At 41.3% G+C, this 21,637-nt stretch overlaps 1 protein-coding gene and 1 pseudogene across 2 annotated transcripts; both read left to right on the plus strand.

The window, feature by feature from the left end:
• The first annotated feature begins 1,640 nt into the window (after positions 1–1,640).
• Positions 1,641–2,783, plus strand: LOC309976099 (ribonuclease P protein subunit p30-like; annotated as a pseudogene). The gene is made up of 3 exons: positions 1,641–1,900; positions 2,124–2,619; positions 2,739–2,783. The product of its transcript is annotated as a ribonuclease P protein subunit p30-like (transcript).
• A 5,883-nt stretch (positions 2,784–8,666) lies between these two features.
• Positions 8,667–13,789, plus strand: LOC309975753 (keratin, type I cytoskeletal 12-like; the record flags this gene model as incomplete). Its single annotated transcript, XM_082860982.1, has 8 exons — positions 8,667–9,203; positions 9,592–9,674; positions 10,634–10,790; positions 11,740–11,901; positions 12,003–12,128; positions 12,269–12,489; positions 13,146–13,216; positions 13,692–13,789. 8 exons carry the CDS (start codon positions 8,667–8,669, stop codon positions 13,787–13,789), a joined length of 1,455 nt encoding a protein of 484 aa, XP_082717108.1.
• Positions 13,790–21,637: the final 7,848 nt, after the last annotated feature.

A 21,637-nucleotide genomic window follows, 5' to 3' on the forward strand; every position in this document is an offset into this window, starting at 1 on the left:
ACAACAAGGTCTGGCACACACTTAAAGTATTTATAAATATTGTGAATAAATGAATGAATGAGTGAGTGAATGAATGAATGAATGTGTAGAACATCAAATATCCTACAAGACTCATACTAAACAATAGCAGTCCCTGGTCTCCCCACTCCTGAATCTTCCTCTCCAAAATCATTTAACTATTTCTGGTATTAACCTGTACATTTCTGAAGAACATGCTTGTACTGCTATTTCTTGATTATACAACTTAAGATATTAGAGACCCAACTTCCTATTGTGGAAGATGATACAGGATTCTTATACAACCCAAGACCCCCAGTCCCCACTTCTTCACCTTCCTAGTAGAATTATATCACATTATCTTATAATTTACTTATATGGCTCTTGTCTATATCCCTCTAGATGCAATGATACAATTGGATATATCAATACAATTGATTGATACAATACAATCCCTCTAGATACAATTCTAGCTAGAATGAGGCTCCATAAACAGAAATTTGTGTCTGTTTTGCTCACTGAAGTATCCTTATGACCTAGAACAATGTCACACTCGTAGTAGGTACTGAATAAATATTTGTGGAATAAGTGAAGTATTTCTCAGCTTTACAGTATGTGACTTGCCCACAAGTCACTCATTACTGCATTCTCAGGATGCACTGGCTGTCCCCCACGTCCCTTCGGGTTGCCTGGCTGATTGGGCACTGCACTGGCATGTGGCCACCACCAGATAACATCTAATAACTCCCTTTCATCCAGTTGTACTTGGGAATCTCTCCTCTATATCCTGAACTTTTCATTAACACTTACACTGACTGACTTATAATTACTGACATTAATCAGCTTCTCCAACTAGGCTACAGCCTCCTTGGCATCATGGAGTGTCTTGGTCATCTCTGAGCCCCATTGTCTTTCACAGCATCAGACCTATTGTAATAGATTCTCAAGAAGTTCTGAATGAAGGACACACAGCCCTGCTTGCCACTTTGAAGCAAGAGAGAAACAACTTCCTGTCCCAGGGGAGCCCTTATGACAAGACACTCTCACTATTTACAGAAATAAAGTGATGATCAACTGATTTTTCCTCTCACTATACACTTCCCAGGGCTAACTAATGCCAGGTCATTTCATTCACTTCATTTTTCAACCATTTCGTTTCTTTCTATTCCTTTTTCTTGCTCAAGTCTCCATCAAAAATAAAAATAAAACGTGGGCTTCCCTGGTGGTGCAGTGGTTAAGAATCCACCTGCCAATGCAGGGGACACAGGTTCAAGCCCTGCTCCGGCAAGATCCCACATGCCACGGAGCAACTAAGTCCATGCGCCGCAGCTACTGAGCCTGCACTCTAGAACCCGCGAGCCACAACTACTGAACCCCGCATGCCTAGAGCCCATGCTCCACAACAAGAGAAACCACCACAATGAAAACCTGGCACACTGCAACAAAGGGTAGCCCCTGCTCGCCACAACTAGAGAAAGCCCACATGCAGCAACAAGGACCCAATGCAGCCATAAATAAATAAAAGTTAAAAAATAAACATAAATTTCAACTAAGAGTTAAATCAGTCAGAGTACCATGGCCTCTTTCAAAGTTAGAAATGTTGTCTTTCTGAAATGTCTGATTCAACATTAAGCTCTGTAGGCATGGCGGCGTTTGCGGATTTGGACCTGTGGGAGGGTTCCGACCCGAAGGCGCTGGGATCGTGGAGAATGCCGCTCACCTGGGCTATTCAGTTGTTGCCATCAATCATGTTGTTGAATTTAAGGAAACGAAACAGGAAATTGAAAAACCAGTAGCTGTTTCTGAACTCTTTACAACTTTGCTAATTGTACAGGGAAAATCAAAACCGATTAAGATTTTAACTAGACTGACAATTATCATTTCAGATTCATCGCACTGCAATGTTTTTGTTTTGTTTTTTTTGGCGGTACGCGGGCCTCTCACTGTTGTGGCCTCTCCCGTTGCAGAGCACAGGCTCCGGACGCGCAGGCTCAGCGGCCATGGCTCACGGGCCCAGCCACTCCACAGCATGTGGGATCTTCCCGGACCGGGGCACGAACCCGTGTCCCCTAGCATCGGCAGGCGGACTCTCAACCACTGCGCCACCAGGGAAGCCCCACTGCAATGTTTTGAGAGCAACTTCTTCAAGAGTCCGGCTGTATGATATCGTTGCAGTTTTTTGAAGACAGAAAACCTTTTTCATATTGCTTGTACACATTTAGATGTGGATTTAGTCTGCATAACTGTAACACAGAAGCTACCATTTTACTTCAAAAGACCCCCTATTAAAGTGGCAATTGAGTGAGGTGTGGGCTTTGAACTTGTCTATAGCCCCCCCCGTCAAAGACTCCACAATGAGAAGGTACACAGTTTCCAACGCCCTCAATTTGATGCAGGTCTGCAAAGGAAAGAATGTAATTATATCTAGTGCTGCTGAAAGGCCTTCAGAAATAAGAGGCCCATACGATGTGGCAAACTTACAGTTGTTGTTTGGGCTGTTGGAAAGTGACACCAAGGCTGCAGTGTCCACCAACTGCCAAGCGGTGCTTCTGCATGGAGGGAGAAACTAGAAAAACTGCTTTTGGAATTATTTTCACGGTGAAGAAACCTTGGACATCAGAAGTAGATGATGAAAAAATAATAATAATAAATAAATAAATAAAAGAAGTAGATGATGATTCTCTTCCAGCCTGCAAGAAAGCCAAGTGTGAGGACTGAAACGAGTCCCCCTTCTCTGTCAGCACTCCCTTCTGCCATCTGAGAACCCATCAGCCACAACAGAATAGGAACCTCCTTATGATTCACTATTTTCACTTGGAGCTAGATATCAGTGGTCCGTAAAAGCAGTCTTATATTTAAGCCACTAAAATAACAAAACCTGAGAGATTAAGATGGCGAAGTAGAAGGACGTGCTCTCACTCCCTCTTGCGAGAGCACCGGAATCACAACTAACTGCCGAGTAGTCATCGACAGGAAGACACTGGAACTCACCAAGGAGGATACCCCACATCCAGAGACAGAGGAGAAGCCACAATGAGATGGTAGGAGGGGCATAATCACAATAGAATCAAATCTCATAACTGCCGGGTGGGTGACTCACAAACTGGAGAACGCTTATACCACAGAAGTCCACCCACTGGAGTGAAGGCTCTGAGCCCCACATCAGGCTTCCCAACCTGGGGGTCTGGCAACGGGAGGAGGAATTCCTAGAGAATTAGACTTTGAAGGCTAGCGGGATTTGATTGCAGGATTTCGACAGGACTGGGGGAAACAGAGACTCCACTCTTGGAGGGCACACACAAAGTAGTGTGTGCGTCGGGACCCAGCGGAAGGAGCAGTGACCCCATAGGACTGAACCAGGCCTACCTGCTGGTGTTGGAGGGTCTCCCGCAGAGGTGGGGGGTGGCTGTGTCTCACCAAGAGGACAAGGACACTGGCAGCAGAAGTTCTGGGAAGTACTCCTTGGCGTGAGCCCTCCCAGAGTCTGCCATTATCCCCACCAAAGAGCCCGGGTAGGCTCCAGTGTTGAGTCGCCTCAGGTCAAACAACCAACAGGGAGGGAACCCAGCCCCAACCATCAGCAGACAAGGGGGTTAAAGCTTTACTGAGCTCTGCTAACCAGAGCAAAAGCCAGCTCTACCCACCACCAGTCCCTCCCATCAGGAAACTTGCACAAGCCTCTTAGATAGCCACATCCACCAGAGGGCAGACAGCAGAAGCAAGAAGAACTACAATCCTGCAGCCTGTGGAACAAAAACCACATTGACAGAAAGATAGACAAGATGAAAAGGCAGAGGGCTATGTACCAGATGAAGGAACAAGATAAAAACCCCAAAAAACAACTAAAGTGGAGATAGGTAACCTTCCAGAAAAAGAATTCAGAATAATGATAGTGAAGATGATCCAGGACCTTGGAAAAAGAATGGAGGCAAAGATAGAGAAGATGCAAGAAATGTTTAACGAAGACCTAGAAGAATTAAATAACAAACAAACAGACATGAACAATACAATAACTGAAATGAAAAATACACTAGAAGGAATCAATAGCAGAATAACTGAGGCAGAAGAACGGATAAGTGACCTGGAAGACAGAATGGTGGAATTCACTGCTGCGGAACAGAATAAAGAAAAAAGAATGAAAAGAAATGAAGACAGCCCAAGAGACCTCTGGGACAACATTAAACACAACAACATTTGCATTATAGGGGTCCCAGAAGGAGAAGAGAGAGAGAAAGGACCCGAGAAAATATTTGAAGAGATTATAGTCGAAAACATCCCTATCGTGGGAAAGTCCAGGAAGCACAGAGAGTCCCATACAGGATAAACCCAAGGAGAAACACGCCGAGACACATAGTAATCAAATTGGCAAAAATTATAGACAAAAATTATTGAAAGCAACGAGGGGAAAATGACAAATAATATACAAGGGAACTCCCATAAGGTTAACAGCTGATTTCTCAGCAGAAACTCTATGAGCCAGAAGGGGGTGGCACAGTATACTTAAAGAGATGAAAGGGAAGAACCTACAGCCAAGATTACTCTACCCAGGAAGGATCTCATTCAGTTTCGACGGAGAAATCAAAAGCTTTGCAGACAAGCAAAAGCTAAGAGAATTCAACACCAACAAAACCAGCTCTACAACAAATGCTAAAGGAACTTCTCTAAGTGGGAAACACAAGAGAAGAAAAGGACGTACAAAAAAACCCCCATAACAATTAGGAAAATAGTAATAGGAACATACGTATCAATAATTACCTTAAATGGGAATGGATTAAATGCTCCAACCAAAAGACACAGGCTTACTGAATGGATACAAAAACAAGACCCATATATATGCAGTCTAAAAGAGACCCACTTCAGGGCTTCCCTGGTGGCGCAGTGGTTGAGAGTCCGCCTGCTGATGCAGGGGACACGGGTTCGTGCCCCTTTCCGGGAAGATCCCACATGCTGCGGAGTGGTTGGGCCCGTGAGCCATGGCCGCTGAGCCTGCGCGTCCGGAGCCTGTGATCCGCAACGGGAGAGGCCACAACAGTGAGATGCCCGCGTACACCAAAAAAAAAAAAAAGCACAGCATAAAAGTCAGTAACTCAATATTCTTTCATTCAGTCACAGGATCTTAAAATGTTATTCAAAGCGAAAAAGAAAGATATCATCTACCAAGCAATCAGTAAATTGCACAGAGTGGAAGGTTTTTTTGCCGCACCTGGCAGCTTGCAGGATCTTAGTTCCCCAACCAGGGATCGAACCCAGCCGCATTAGTGAAAGCACCTAGTCCTAATCACTGGACCGCCAGGGAATTCCAGTGAAAGGTCTGTCTTTAAGAGACAGAACTCAGGAGGAAAATCCTGCAAACGAAGACCAGGAAACTAACCAATCTGACATGAGAAGATGAGCACATGTTTTACTTAATAAAAATCTAGAGATTTACAAATGCCATATAAATAATTATCCTCATTTTGAATATTCTCTAAACCCTACAGAAATGGAAGATGTAATTCTTTTGAACAGTCACCCAAGTTGTAGTCGTATTCCTCTGTGCCTCAACTTATGTAATCATTTTGCCAACAAGCCCATTTTATACATTCCCACCTTCCTGTATTTTTACAGCTGTCAAAGGAATTTACTTTCACTTCTAAAAACTCTAAAATAGAGGCTTAATTATTTAGCTTAGCCTTCCCTCCCCCCACAAAAAGAAGCCACTGAAGAAGGAATATTTCTCTTTTCAACTTCTGAAGTTGCTCCCCATTCATAATTGGATTCAGAATAAATCTTGGTCAAAGCATACCAGTAAATTAGAGCAAAGTCATTTTCAAATGAAATGAATTTTAAATGACACCTTCAAATACATTAAGGATTAAGTCCTTTCAAGTGAAATAACTCTAAGCGTGCAAGAATGAAGTTTAGCCAAATACTAGGCTAAGACTCAGGATAAAAAATGAAATAGACATAGCCCTTGCCTGAGAAGCTTACAGTCTAGGATAATATATATGTATAGAAACATGAAGGTATAATGTGTAAACATAATGTATAGATATTGAACAAAATTATTTAAAATTTACATAGAAGCATTAGAGTTGGAAAGTATACATTTCAGCACTAAATTGATTCCAAGTTCAAAAATTCAAGTTAATCATATTCCCGTATTATGTGAGATCACGAAGTTACAATTCTGAATTTGGCACATTCCTTCTGACTCTGTAAGCAAGTAATAGTCTGTTTTCATTTCTAGGGCAATAAAGTGGATTCACCCTGTCTCAGGGGGTTGCTACTTGTGAGTGACTAATAATTTACAGCTATAATGTCAAGTTGCTGGGTGGGAAGTGCAAGTTTAACTAGTACTTCATAAGATCTCTGGAGATGTGGTTACATGTCAAAAAGTATAACTAAAAACACATTTGCCTATAGGTTCCCAAGATTTCATTTGTGATGCCATTTCTGATAAACCATAAAGAGTAGATCACCGGGTCTCAGGCTGTACACTGAGAAATGAAATTCAAAGAGAAAGCTTTTTTGAAAAGGAAAGAGCTAAAACTCCTGGTTGATGTGCAGGGCAGAAACCCAGTCTCATGATTTGGGGGTCAGAGCGACCCTCTGTCCTTTTTGTTTTCACTGTAAGCAGCAGGGTTGTGTTGTGTATAGAAGGCACTGCAGACCCAGATCCTATCTTGGCCGTCTCCTGGCTGTGTAGCCTTGAATAAGTCACTTAACATCCTCACCCTCCGATTGCTCTTCTGTAAAATGGGATAAAAATATTCACTTTAAGAAGTTGCCACAAAGGTTAAAAATAATGTCTGTAGTTCAACTGCCCAATGTCTAGAACATATTAAGTACACAATAACTACTAATGATTCAAACAAGGACAAGATCAGGAAAAAACGCTTGTAACGCCGGTGATAGTTTAAAGGAATCCTTGGTAAAAATCTCCGTATAATGCTGGGGCCCCTGGCATTTCCACTTAACAAGTTTCCATTCTCTCAAGGAATGGAACAAATGGATGGATCATGGCCCCTCTCTTCAAGCTGAGACTGCATTGGATGGCTGCTTCCTCTCTATATCTATTGTGAATGAGAATATGTAAATTCTGCAAATTTCTTGCTTAAAAACCCCTTTATTTGGACATCCCACTTGCTTGCTCTTTGTGAAGTGTGTAAGTTAGGAGAAAATATGTCCCTTGGCCTATCTCCCTTCTATGAAAAGGTAAAAGGAAGTTGTAGTTGGATTTCACTCTGAGTTCATCATTCCTGTTCCTAGGAAAGTGATAAAAAAAAAAACAAAACGGGGTCACAAGATCCTCCCATTTGCCAGAACTGATACTCTAGAGGTCTGACATGGGCTTCAAGTGCAACCTCTCTGCATTTGCCCCCAAATCACCAGTGGGCACAGCTGGCTCTAGCAGTTCACAGGACTATCCACAGAATTGAAGAACCTCACCTTCAGGGAGGCTAGAGTCAGAGCAGATAATATCTGGATATCTGGGGGTTAAGGGGTTGAGGATACGAGCACTGATACAATTTCCATAAACAAAAAGATCAATTGTGTTTTGATACACTAGCAACGTTGGCGGTAGAGTAATGAACTACCAGACAAGGCTCCTGATTTCATGGAGTTTACTAGGAAGGTCAAACTTCATGTAAAGGAAGACCTGCTGGAAATACTATCATAGTCTACTCAAAAATAGCATTTTTCAATGTTTAAGAGGTCTTCTTTCTGAATCAGAAAAAGAGAAACCGGGCTTCCCTGGTGGCGCAGTGGTTGGGAGTCCGCCTACTCAAAAATAGCATTTTTCAATGTTTAAGAGGTCTTCTTTCTGAATCAGAAAAAGAGAAACCGGGCTTCCCTGGTGGCGCAGTGGTTGGGAGTCCGCCTGCCGATGCAGGGGACACGGGTTCGTGCCCCGGTCCGGGAGGATCCCGCGTGCCTGGAGCGGCTGGGCCCGTGAGCCATGGCCGCTGAGCCTGCGCGTCCAGAGCCTGCGCTCCGCAACGGGAGAGGCCACAACAGTGAGACCCGCGTACCGCAAAAAAAAAAAAAGAAAAAGAGAAACCATGCAACAACCTAATGACAAGACTTTCAAATCTTTGAAAATTTAAATTCCAGTATCAATCTGGAAAATGTGTTTGTTCCCCACCTTCCACCAGTGCGTTTCACAACAGTTTCTGAAACGATATTCTGCCAGAAGATACACTACATCACGATCAGATGGTTTATATTGAGTTTTCGAAAGGAAACAGGTAGGAAATATGAGTGAACTTTAAGAAGCTTAAGACTTAAAAAGAAATATTCATTACTTTATCCATTCAGCAGTCACTCTTTGCTTTCCTAATGTGCATAAGACACTGGGCAGTGCTGAGAATACAAGCAATGGAATAATTTGGAGACGAAAAATTCCTTATGACAACCTATCTGTACTCCACCCAGATTTCTTCTTTCTATCACAAATATGTAATGGGAACAATTATTCAATTAGTTCTATACCAATGAATTGTCAATGTGCGTAAACCATTTTCTTGTTGAGCTGGCCAAAAAAGGTTGGGGGGAGGGGAGACATATTTTGAATGGAGAGAGTGAACTTTTCAACGGCAACACCCATTTGGTGACCTATAAAAGGTTAGCCTTCCTGTCTTGCTGACACTGCACCATCCCTGGCTGTGGGTCTCTCGAGAAGCACCATGTCACTCTCCGCGCACACCTCTGGGATGCCCCAGTGGCTGTCCTCCCAAAGTGTGACACTGGGCAGAGCCAGGGGCATTTCTGCCTCAAGCATTGGAAGCAGCTACGGGGGAAGTGCCTTTGGCTTTGGAGGCAGCTATGGGGGAGGCTTTACAGCTGCTTCCATGTTTGCTTCTAGTTCCGGCTTTGGTGGTGGCTCTGGAAGTTCCTTTGCAGGAGGACTGGGCGCTGGTTATGGAGGAGCCAGGGGAGGTGTCTTTGGGAGCCTGGGGATTGGATTTGGGGGAAGCCCAGGAGGGGGCTCTCTAGGGATTCTCTCTGGCAACGATGGAGGCCTTCTTTCTGGATCAGAAAAGGAAACTATGCAAAATCTTAATGACAGATTGGCTTCCTACCTGGATAAGGTTCGAGCTCTAGAAGAGGCTAACGCTGACCTTGAAAACAAAATTCGAGAATGGTACGAAATACGAGGATCTGGAGACCCACCGAATGATTATAGTAAATATCAACTGTTGATTGAAGACCTCAGGAATAAGGTAACAAAATGGCTTTTTAGAGGGCCTTTGGGAATTATTTTTTACTTTTCTTTTTTGCTATTTCAATATTTTACAGTCATAAATCACCTAAAACTTAGATATCTTTCCATTCAACTGTATTTGGAATAATTTCTCATCTTAAGATATTTAGTTTCATTTTATCATTTACCATAAAGTGATTGTTTTTTACACTACCTTTTCTGGGGGAAATGTATGTTTCTTAATTTTTAAATAATATGCTCTATACATATTTTCTTTTAAAAGTTAACTGCCTTAAACCCTTAATAAAATAGCATTATAACATCACCTAAAATTTTCCTGTCAAGATATATTTGCAGAACACTGTCTTGTACGACCTCACTTTGTGTGTCTTCCCCTGTTTGTCCAGATCATTTCTGACAGCACTGCAAACGCCCAGCTGCTCTTGCAGATCGACAATGCGAGACTGGCTGCCGAAGACTTCAGAATGAAGTGAGTAGAATAAAAGAAAGACTGATGATGGTTGACATGCCCCAGGATCTCTTCTTTTTCTCTATTTTCCTGCCTTCATTGACGGCAAATATCTCCAACCTTCTGCAGTTCACATGCTCCATGCATTTAATGTTTTGGTAAATTCACATTGGGCATTCTATCAGAAAGTAACGAGATTCAAACACAACTCACATTACACGTCCTTAGTTGTAAAGTACTTAAACCCAAGGCTACGGATTTTCATATTCGACATTTGTTATTGACTCATGTTGCGACATGATAATTCCACCAGAGTCCTAAACCTCAGTCTTCCATGCATCCAAATGAATGAATAATGTTTTTGCCTGGGCGCTAAATGAAGTGACCTTTTTCCCGATGACACATACAACTAAAGCATTAACCAGGCATTTATTTTTATATTGCTTCCTCCTTTCCCATACACCACCCTCAGACATAAGGAGAGAATACTAACGTCCTTTTTGCTCTGCAAAATTTCCTCACAGGATGTTGCAGTGGTGATGATCCTGAACCTTAGTACGAGTCACTAAAGAAGTATCACTGTTTTAAATTAAACCATGAATAAAGGTTAAGCAAGATGACTAATTATTATCTAATTTTCAACCGCTTTTAGGATTCCATCAGAAACTCCACCTAGAGAGGGGCTGCTACTTACTGTTCAGAGCCAAGGCAGCCAGCCAGAGGGGAAGAGGTAGCCTGGGATGCGGTGCTACTGCGGTTCATCGCTGGTAGAAAAGTATCACTTCCTAATTTTTTCACTTCTCTCCCACTGAGTAGTAACCTGTCATTTAAAAAAAGGAAAAGAAAAAGTTAGAAAAGCAAAAACAGTCTCATGCATTACAATGCTGCTAAATTTATATGCAAAACAGCCCTGAAGATCGCAGGGGGCTTATTCAAATGGGTGTGTTGATTCCCTGGACTGTTTTGCACTTGGTTTTCAGATACGAAAATGAGCTGGCCCTGTGCCAGAACGTGGAGGCTGACATCAACGGTCTGCGCAAGGTGCTGGACGAGATGACCCTGGCCAGAGCCGACCTGGAGATGCAGATCGAGACCCTGAATGAGGAGCTGGCCTACCGGAAGAAGAATCACGAAGAGGTGAGCCAGAAAGCACAGTTCTCTAAGCTGCTTTTTTCTACCAGCCTCAAAAATTACAATTTCAAATTTATAAATCTGGAGTTAGAAGAGATATGCAAGATACACTATCCCCCTGTTAAGATGACCATTTGTTTTGAAGTTGTGGTGGTGGTTTCTGTTAAAGTTTAACACGTGAGAGGCACTTTTTGTCCTTTTCATCATTTGGTAAGGACAATCAGAATTTTAATTGTCCTGATTTAGTGATTTCTTAAAATATAGTATTTTTATTCATTAGCTGGGGAAAAAATGTTAAAAGGCTGACTTTGCGCTATCTAGTGAAAAACGCTCTGGAAGGATTGAAGAATTAATCTTTTTGTCATAGAAAATAAAAGGAGATACTTATCAAGAAAAAGATATAGTATTTTTAAAGTTCAAAAATAAAAGTCTACCAATAATACAGACTGTTATATATGTTAGAGAAACGAATTATACCCAGTGTAATACACACATGGAACTCTGATATACCGCAATGTATATAAGTAATCATGCATGACCCTGGCACTAGGCTCCTAAAAAGCTTTCCACTGTAAAGCAATGACTATGGTACAAACAGTGGGCAAGCCCAGGGACCGTCTGCAGCCCTCGGTTTGGCAGCTGTAGTTGAAAACCCCGGGTACCTTTCCACCAGGCCTTCCCTTCTTGTAAAGGTTGGGGAGCCCCAAGAAGCGGGGCCAACTCATCCATCAGGCATGGTAGGCACGGCACCCAGGGCCCGTGGTGAGTTTAGGGGCCCGTGAAAGGGTCTTAAGTTCTTTCAAAATCAGAATAAAAATACGAATTTTAGGTTAAAAATGTTTGAATATATTATATTGATCGGTTTGTCTTTATACCAACTATGTTTTGTGGAGGAAGAGGCCCACGAAAGTGACAATGGGCCCCTGTGCCCCTCTCTCTCACTCGCTGTCCCCAGGAGCTCCAAAGCTGCCGGGCCGGCGGCCCAGGCCAGGTCAGCGTAGAAATGGACGCTGCCCCCGGAGTGGACCTCACGAGCCTCCTTAACGACATGCGGGGGCAGTATGAAGCCGTAGCCCAGCAGAATCGGGAGGATGCGGAAGCCTGGTTCATTGAAAAGGTACCACTAACAAAGACAAAAGGCGTTGATACACTTGCATTAAAGACCGGGGAGAGGCGCAGGGCTGGCTCACGTCCCCTCCCCCCTCTTTGCTGTGGCAGAGCGCCGAGCTCAGGAAGGAGATCAGCAGCAACACCGAGGAGCTTCAGTCCAGCAAGAGCGTGGTCACCGACCTGCGGCGCGTGCTTCAAACCCTGGAGATCGAGCTCCAGTCCCAGCTCGCCACGGTACGGCGCGCGCCAAAAGACGCGGCTTCCTTTCGCCTTGCAAAGGAAATGTTGCATCCAAATTAGTAAGGCCATTGGCTGCCTTCCGCATTTCGGTCCCCTCCATTGTTACGTCTGTGCCATTTCCCTCCCCCGTGCAGAAGAAATCCCTGGACGACTCGCTGGCCGAAACCGAGGGCGACTACTACAGCCAGCTGTCCCAGGTGCGGCAGCTCATCGGCAACGTGGAGGAGCAGCTGCTGCAAGTGCGCGCTGACGCCGAGCGCCAGAGCGCCGACTACCAGCTGTTGCTGAACATCAAGGCCCATCTGGAGCTGGAGATCGAGACCTACCGCCGCCTGCTGGACGGAGAAGCCCAAAGGTGAATAGATAACTGAGGCTGAAAATAACCTCAATGGCTGACGGCCCGTGGACACGGATGCAGTTTGGGGGCAATAGAAGTGCGAAGGGTTCTTTAGTTGACAGAAAATAACACATCTAGTAAAGACATGCCTTAGATTTGTTAAATGCTCTACATTTTGCAAAGTGTTGTCACCCGTTATCTTCCCTGATAAAAGTTAATAAAATGCTGGGATGGACAATGGCATCGCAGACAGAGGCATACTGCAGATGAGTATTAGAAAAATCAACCGTCCGAGTTCCGATGTTAATGCCCCGATGCTGAGAATGACATCAAATCACAGCCACGCAATCACCTCAGACCTACTGTAGCGAACTTTCCAAAAGTAATAACAGCCTGGACTAGTGGGAAGAATTCAGGACTGTAAATCAGGAAACCAGATCTTCCATTAGTGGCCAGTTTGCTTCACTTTAAGAGCCCATTTTAGGCAGGGTTTGAAAGCAAAGGTGCACTGCACCAGCTGATTACTCTCAGGGTGCATCGTTCAATCATTCTTAATCAAGAAATGTATAATACTTTCTCCAGTTGGTCATTTTTTAAGCTCAAATAGCAAATTCCTTATTCCCTCTCATTCCAGAAAGCACCATGTGATATCAACTCCCTTGTTTTCTTTACAGTGACTGTTTGGATGAAAGTTCCTCTGTGACAGCCTCCAACTCTCAAGCACCGTCAACTGATTCCTCCAAAGGTAGGCAGATTCCCTAAGAAGCACTTGGAATAAGTCAGAATCACATCTGTTAATGACTAAAACTGTAAGATCTCATTGAATATTGCAGTGTTATTAACTAATTTAAACTTAAAGTATATTTGTATTCAGAGCAAAGAAAAAATATTTATGCATTCCTGCAGAAAAATGAGTAGTCTGTTCTGTGGTAAAACTTTTGGCAAGCTCAGGAAGGAAAAAAAAATCTACAAAGTATTATGAGAATCATAAACACTTTTTAAATTTTAAGTAGAAAAATATTTTCATTTGTGCACAACACTGAATACATTTTATTAAATAAAATGCATTTCGTTTAGAATGCAAAAGTCACTTTTGAAAGTTTAAATTTGATGGACTGTATCAGTCAATACCTAATTTAGAAGCTTAAGTTAAACAACCGATTTTAGATGAGTATTTGAAACACTAACTTTTGCCCTCTTTGTTCCATTTTTATCTTTAGACCCTACCAGAGCCCGAAAAATCAAGACAATTGTGCAGGAAGTGGTGAATGGTGAGGTGGTCTCCTCCCAAGTTCAGGAAATTGAAGAAATAATATAAAATTTCACAAGATCTGCCCCATGATTGTTTCCTTAGGAACAAGAAATTTACAAGTAGAAATTATTCCTTTTAGAGTAAGATGATACATTAGTTCAATCTCGATTTCTATTTGTTTGATTTTCTTTGGATTCCCTATTCACTGTGAGCCTTTTTTGGCCTTCTGAAACAAAATTTAATTACAAATAATTGTGGAAATGTTGGTCTTTATAACAAATCAAAATTGCCTTACCTCTTCCTGGACCTAGAGTAGTCTTTTAATAAACTTTCTTCTAGTGACCTGGAACATATTTTTAATCACCGGACTTTGATCAAGTAGCATGTTTTTAAAAAGTTAATCTTAATAAAAGATGAATGGTAATAATGTGAAGTGTGTACCTCCTTGACTCCAACAACAGTGTCAAGGGCGTAGAGAAAGGTTTGTGAAATACTAATTATTAGTATTAGATAAACACTGAGATAAAGATGTTGAAGTGGGAGATTAAGTTAAGAAGATTCTTTTAGAAGTTCTTTCCTTTTTACATCAGCCCATCAAGGTTACAAAAAAAAATTGTACTGTGCACTACACGGGATAACATTTGTCCTGTTCTTTTTCTAGCACTTTCTTTCATTCAATCAAGAAACACTAATGAACTCCCATAGTGTGCCCAACTCAAGCCTCGAAGGTGAATAAAGATATGGTCCTTGCCTGGAGGAGTTCCCAATTGAGGGCAGAGATAGACATCTACTGGGAACAGTGATACAGTGAGATAGGGCGGATGGAAGTTCAAAGGACGCTTGGAGGAAGAAAAATTTGTGAGGAGGCAACCAAATGCTTCATACAGAAACCAACCAGGCAGAGAAGGGAGAAAGGGAACAGAGGAAGCACATAAGAAAGGACACAGGGGCATAAACAAACACTGCTTTGATGGCCTTCCTCCTATTGGGCACCAGCAAGGCCCAGGGTGGGGTTTCTATTGGGGTGGGGTAGACCCACAAGTCGATAACAGATGTCATGTTCTGGGTTGGGGCAGAAGGTGGCCAAAGTCTAAGCCTGAGTAGACTGTCGTTCAATCTGTGTTGCCAAATTCAAAACCCTAAAAGGAAAATGAAAGCAAGATTTAACAATTAAGGGCAAGATCTCTGAAGCCAGACTGGGTTCAAATTCTGACCCTAATACTTAATAGCAAGTAACTCAACCTCTTGCCTGCTTCTGTTTCCTGATCTTTAAAGTGGGGTGAGTTTGTGAAGCTTAAGTGAGGTAACATACATAAAACAGTAGGAACGGTCCCCGGCACTTAGAAGTACTCAGTATTTGTGTCCGATTATTATTTACTGTGTGTAACCAAAATGTTTTGGAGAAACCAGGGGAACTGATGAGCAAGGAGTGTCAAAGGAGCAGAATGGAGAGGAGAGAGCCAGGCAAACCTGAAGGCATTCCAGCACTGGGTGCAAAAGCCCACGGAAGATTATTATGTCATTTTCAGCTGACTTGCTTCTGTATGCAGCTTTCTGAAGTCACACTTCTTTTTAAATTTGCTAGCGATCTCAGATGCTCCATTCATCTTACTTTATTATGCACAGCAATTCAGCTCTCTGTCTAGACCTCACCTTCCAGAACTGATGCTAGGAGAACCTTACCTTTCAGACCTAAAGAGATTATCAAGGTCTTTTCCCGCACAAGCTCCACAGCCCCCAAGTAATAAATGATGCCACTTCCTGGTACTCAAAAGTGGCTGCAAATAGTTACTGCTTTAAACTGCCTCTGTTTTCCTTACATCTGAATTGTGTGAAACTCCAAGGAGAAAGGAATTTTGCACATGTGTAAAGTCGGTGGTCATTTCTTAGCTATTATCCTAGTTTCTCAGCCTTCCCTTCTTTTGGAATATTTTCTCTACTGGGCTCCCAAAGGCATCACCTCACTGGAAGCTTTTTCTCAGACTCTTCTTTGTGACTTCTAAATGTTGACTTAATCCTATTGTCTTCTCTCTCTACACTCGCTCCCTAGGCGGCCTCATCTAATCCCATGGCTTTAAAGTAACCATCTATGGATGGCTGTTACCTAGACTCATTGTGGTGACCATTTCCCAATGTATACAAATATTAAATCATTACGTTGTATACCCAACACTATTAATATAATGGTATATGTCAATCATACCTCAATGAAATAAATAAAGTAACCACTCCTTGTGGTAACCTCCAAGATGGTCCAATGAGCCTCACCTCCTGGTACTCATGTCCCTGAGCATGGTTCCCTTCCACAAGGAGTAAAGCAGACCTACTGAAGGAGTGACAGTGTGTGAATTCCAAGGTTAGGTCACAAAAGCATTTCTGTCTGGCTTGGTCTCTTGGATTGCTCATTCTGGGGGAAATTGGCTGCCCTTAAGTTATACTGTGGGAGAAAAATGTATTTTAAAAAAATCAGTGATTTCACAAAATTTCCCACTGAAGAACCAATAGCTAGCATCTCCTGGAATAGCCAGCAAGTTAAAACTCACAGTCCTATTCTGATAAAACCTTAGAATATTCTACAGTCTTCAGTTGGCAAAGGAAGCATTAGATTTCTTATTATTTAAGTTCTCTTTACCCTACTCTCACTGCCAGGAAATGCAGTTAGCATAGAATCCTTATCATGAAAGTCTAGGCCTCATTCACTACACCACAAGCCGTAATTCAACACAGATGTAAAAGGTCCTTTCAGACTCAGCAATTAATGAATTGCAGAAATGAGAGGTCTGTCTTAAAGGAAAATAACTCATAAGAAAAAACCCAGGTACAGGATCAGAAAACAAAGACAAGCATATCATTATGATTATTTTAAAATCTAAAATGTTATTAATTTAAATTTTAACATTTATCTGCATTTACTGTGTGGGTAGGCTAGAGAAAGTTCTGGAAAATATTGTATATACTAAATTGTTAGAGTGGTTATCTCTTGGAAATTAATCAAGGTGTTTGAAGAATATTTTTTCTTTTGTACATTTTTTAAATGCTTAACAAACAGTATATGCAACTCTGACAATTAGAGGGAAAATGAATTTTAGTTATCCAGAACAAATGGGTTTGCAAGTAGGTCACAGTAAAAAGGGAACCATCTAGAAAATGATCACCCATTGCCAAAGCAGTCAAATCTTCAGGCTTTGTAAGAGTGCCACCTACTGGAATCTCAGGATATGAACCTTAAAAAAAATTAGCCCTGCTTTTTAAGCCACTTGAGATATGCTGGATACTACAAAATGGGTTTGGGATTTGTTTGTTTGTTTGTTTGTTTTAAGAAAGAGAGAAAGAAAAGAGAAGAAAAAAGCAAACCTGTTTAAAAGTATCAACTTAATAAATTAACACTTTCTTATTTAAATAAGTGGTATTAGTTTCCAGAAAGTCCACCAGTAAAGAGGCAAGTTCTATAAGGCATAAAGTAAAAAAGAAAGCTAGTAGTTATTTACAGTGTAGAGAACCAGACAGCCAGTCTGAACTACCTAGCCTTTTAAAAATATACTCAAACATCAAATGAAAAAAATGTATTCATATACCTAAGTAAATGGCTTTTTAATGGGGTAGTACATGTTTCTTAAATCTTGGTACTGGATCTAAGATTAAAATGTCATTGTTTAATATTAGTATCATAAACTCAATATCAAACTAAAAACCATTAGTTTCCTAATTAAATGTATCCTCTCCATCACTACAACTTTTTAATAAAAGCTATGGCTGCAACATTCAGCAACATATTTATAAAAGGATTTTTTTATGACCAGAATTCACAGTTGAAAAATAATCACCTGGTGAATGGATAAATTATGGTACATCCATACGATAGAATACAATCTACCCATAAATAAGGATGTACACAAAAACAACATGGATGAATTTCAAGACCATTATGCTGAACAAAAGAAGCTAGACACAAAAGAATATATAGTGTATGATTCCATTTATAGGAAACTCTTGGGGGAAAAAAAATCTAATCCACAGTGACATAAAACAGATCAGTGGGGACTTCCCTGGTGGTCCAGTGGTTAAGAATCCGCCTTCTAATAAAGGGGACTGGGGTTCGATCCCTGGTGAGGAAGCTAAGATCCCACATGCCGGGGAGCAACTAAGCCTGCGAGCTCTGGAGCCCCTGTGCCATAACTAGAGAGAAGCCCGCCCACGTGCTCTGAAGCCAGTGCACCACAGCTAGAGAGAAGCCTGCAGGTCGCAATGAAAGATCTCGCATGCCACAACAAAGATCCACGTGCCACAACTAAGACCTGACCCGCCAAATTAAAAACTAAATTAAAAAAATAAAAAACAGATCAGTGGTGGTGGTCCAGTGGTAAAGGCTCCACACTTCCAATGCAGGGGGGAAGGTTTTGATCCCTGGTCCGGGAACTAAGATCTGCATGTCGCGTGGCCAAAAAAAAAAAAAGAAAAAAAAAAAGAAACAGGTCAGTGGTTGCCTGGTCTGAAATGGTTGGTGAAGTGGGGGTTAACCGGTTAACTAGGAAGTGTCACAAGAAAACATTTAAGATTAATGGAAATGTTCTGTATCTTGATTATGGTGATGGTATATCCATTAGTCAAAATTCTTCAAACTGTACAATTAAAACGAGTACCTTTTATTGCATGTAAATCATATTTCAAAGTTGATTTTTAAATAATAATAGTAATTTAATAGTCTGTCTTCATGACGATGCTGTGTTGAAAGCATGAAGAGGCCATGTAGGATAATCAATCATGTGCTAGGGCTGGCTTGCACCTGCTCTTAAGTGCTGATTGATAAATATTCAGGAATTTGGGCTTCCCTGGTGGCGCAGTGGTTGGGAGTCCGCCTGCCGATGCAGGGGACACGGGTTCGTGCCCCAGTCTGGGAAGATCCCACATGCCGCGGAGCGGCTGGGCCCGTGAGCCATGGCCGCTGAGCCTGTGCGTCCGGAGCCTGTGCTCCTCAACGGGAGAGGCCACAACAGTGAGAGGCCCGCGTACCGCAAAAAAAAAAAAAAATTCAGGAATTTTCCAAGCTGGCTATTAAATCATTGGTAACTTGAAACTGGCCATGATGGGAATATCTACACTATGGGACTTGGGCTCTACTTATGTATTCCCCTAGAGAGCTGGTTTAAACCAGCACACGACGGAGCACAGTAGCTAAAAACACAGATGCTGAGGCTGATGCCTGGGTTTGGGTTCCAGCTCTGCCATTTGCCACTGGTTTTATTTACCCCTCTGTTCTTCAGTTCTTTGGTCTGTAAAAACCAAGGCAATAATAGTACCATGATTTTTACGAGGATTCAGTGAGTTAATTCACATTTCACAGAATAAGCACTAACTAAATGGTAGCTGTTATTATTATAGAGAGAAAAAACAAAGTTTCTCTACAACTAAAGAAATTAATTTGCAGATTTCCTCTCAGACCCCTAGACTTATTTATTCTTTTCCTTCTCTTCATGCAAACTCCCAAACAATTTCAATTTCAAAAAAGAAACGTGCAATTTTCTTTTTCCCCTGAAATATGTCTCCTTAGCTGACTGCTAAGAGGTCAAATTTTCTCACAGGACATATTGGTGTAATAATATTTATCCTCCCTACATCACAAGCTGTGGCGAGCTTCAAAAAGACCAATTTCTGTGAAAGAGCTTTGTAAGCTGAAATCATGTCAGAACTGTAAGATGCTAATGTTAATGCCACTGCTCAGATTGAAGGGGAGGGTTCTACAAGTAAACAGACGGCATCGAAAACAGGTTGAGGAAAATCTTAGGACTTCTGGGGATTATCATTCACAATTTTCAGGGGTTTTTTTGTTTTTGTTTTTTTTTGCTTTAACACGCGTGGTATAACTGTTAGCAAAATCCTGAGTAAGTGCAATGCTTTACACACATGCATTAGGTTGCAAAATTCAGAGTAAATATTTAAACTCTATAGAATGCAAACACAGGGCCACCAGGCCTTTTAGAAACCACTCTTGCACTCTGGTCTTCCTTCAAATTAAATTAACTGTGGATTTTTAGTTGCTGAAACATGCCATTGTTTATGTTTCACTATGCATATATTCTTAAAGAAATGCATTTTTTCTCAAAATCGTGAAAGCAGACTTGTAAATAAAACAGTCCATGCAGAGGCAATGGGGTCTAACAGATAGAAACCAGATGGTATTTCAGGCCTCATTCAGTGAGTTATTATTTTACTCAAAACAAGTTACTCAACTTGAGATGATTTACCTTCACAAAAAGACAATATCACATATAATCACGTTAGCCCAGCATTTTGAAATTCTCATGAAAAATACCATAAACACAGGGTATTATGAACTTGGCTGGTCAGAATATATTCATTTTAGTTATCAGCTTGGAACCCATTTCCTAAAACTATATATACATGAAGTTTCTGCTGAGGAAAGTGTATCCATTTTGAAATATTTCATTTATTTGAAAATATCCTGGGATTTTTAAAAATCACTTAAGCCTGCAGTTTCACACTTCAAATGAACATAGCTGCAAATACAACATCTTTTAACCAGTTGAAGTGTAATTTTAATTTTTTTAAACAACGCCCAGTTTGTATACTTATGGATACATGTGGGGCATCTCATATTCATTTATTTGTGTATTCATTAATTCAACAAATATTTACTTAGCACCATTTATAGATAAGTCTTTACATAGTCCAGTGAAAATGACCACAGTTTTTATGAATTAAGGTAATGCATGATAAGGTTTCATACATTATTTTTCTTTGTTGCATTGGTGCAAATGGAATAAAGTCATCATCATTTTTAATTGGCAAAAGTGATATTGCTCCACACGTGGTATATGCTGATTATTTAACAGGTGTGAGAGGCTTAGTCAATTCCTTCTAGAAGATATGACACTTCCTCATTCATTTTCATGGGTTTGATAAGGTTTTTTTTTTAAGATTTTTTGATGTGGACCATTTTTTATTGAATTTGTTACAGTACTGCTTCTATGTTTTGGTTTTTTGGCCCCAAGGCATGTGGGATCTTAGCTCCCCAACCAGAGATCAAACCCGCACCCCCTGCATTGGAAGGCGAAGTCTTAACCACTGGACTTCCAGGGAAGTCCCTGGGTTTGATAAGTTTTAAAAGGAGCAATCCATACTCTTAAATATTTTGAAGGCATATTTTTAAAGTATGATCATCTTAAATATTTAGTTACATTTTATATTACATGTCTCATTAAGTAAAAGTAACTCCAAGGTACTTTAAGATGTTTTCACTAAACACTCATTTTAAACAGCCTTATGTGCTGGTTCTGGATGACAGAGCAATTTTAATGTCAAACTTCCCTCTCTTACCTACTAAGTGACTGAGTAGGCTGATAAAAAATAAGATAAATTTTCATCATTATTTTTTTAAAAAACAAACACATACAATCAGCATCTAATCAAAAGATAATTCTGGAGCAAAAACTGCAGAATTAGGTCCAGAATTTTATGTAATACAGAATTCACTGGACAGTGGTGTTAGAGATAAAGCAAAACAATGACATTTAGTTTTCCTGTCTCAGGAGGCAGAGGCTGAGGGTAAGGAAAAGTCCTCCAAGGGGTGATGTGAAGGTGGGAGAGTTTACTCAATTCCCCACTGAAGCCTTCAGTGGAATCTCTCCCTCTCCTACATGACTCTGGCTGATGTTTTTACAGCTTGTAGAGATGGAAAGCGCAAGGAGACCCGCATGTTAACCAGTGGGAAGATGAGAATCGCTCTAGGGGAAGGTAGGTCTCAGCAGGGAGGAGAACCCAGTGAACATTTCGTCATTATTGGCATTATCTGTCATGTCCAGGATACACAGCAAACAGAGGAGATGATTTCTGAGGAGTTAAGGGACAATATAATATTGTAATTCCCATGATACCAAGCTAAAGCAGCAGGTTACA

Source organism: Leucopleurus acutus (assembly GCF_964270905.1).
Source record: "Leucopleurus acutus genome assembly, chromosome: 19".
Classification (NCBI taxonomy): Eukaryota; Metazoa; Chordata; class Mammalia; order Artiodactyla; family Delphinidae; genus Leucopleurus; species Leucopleurus acutus.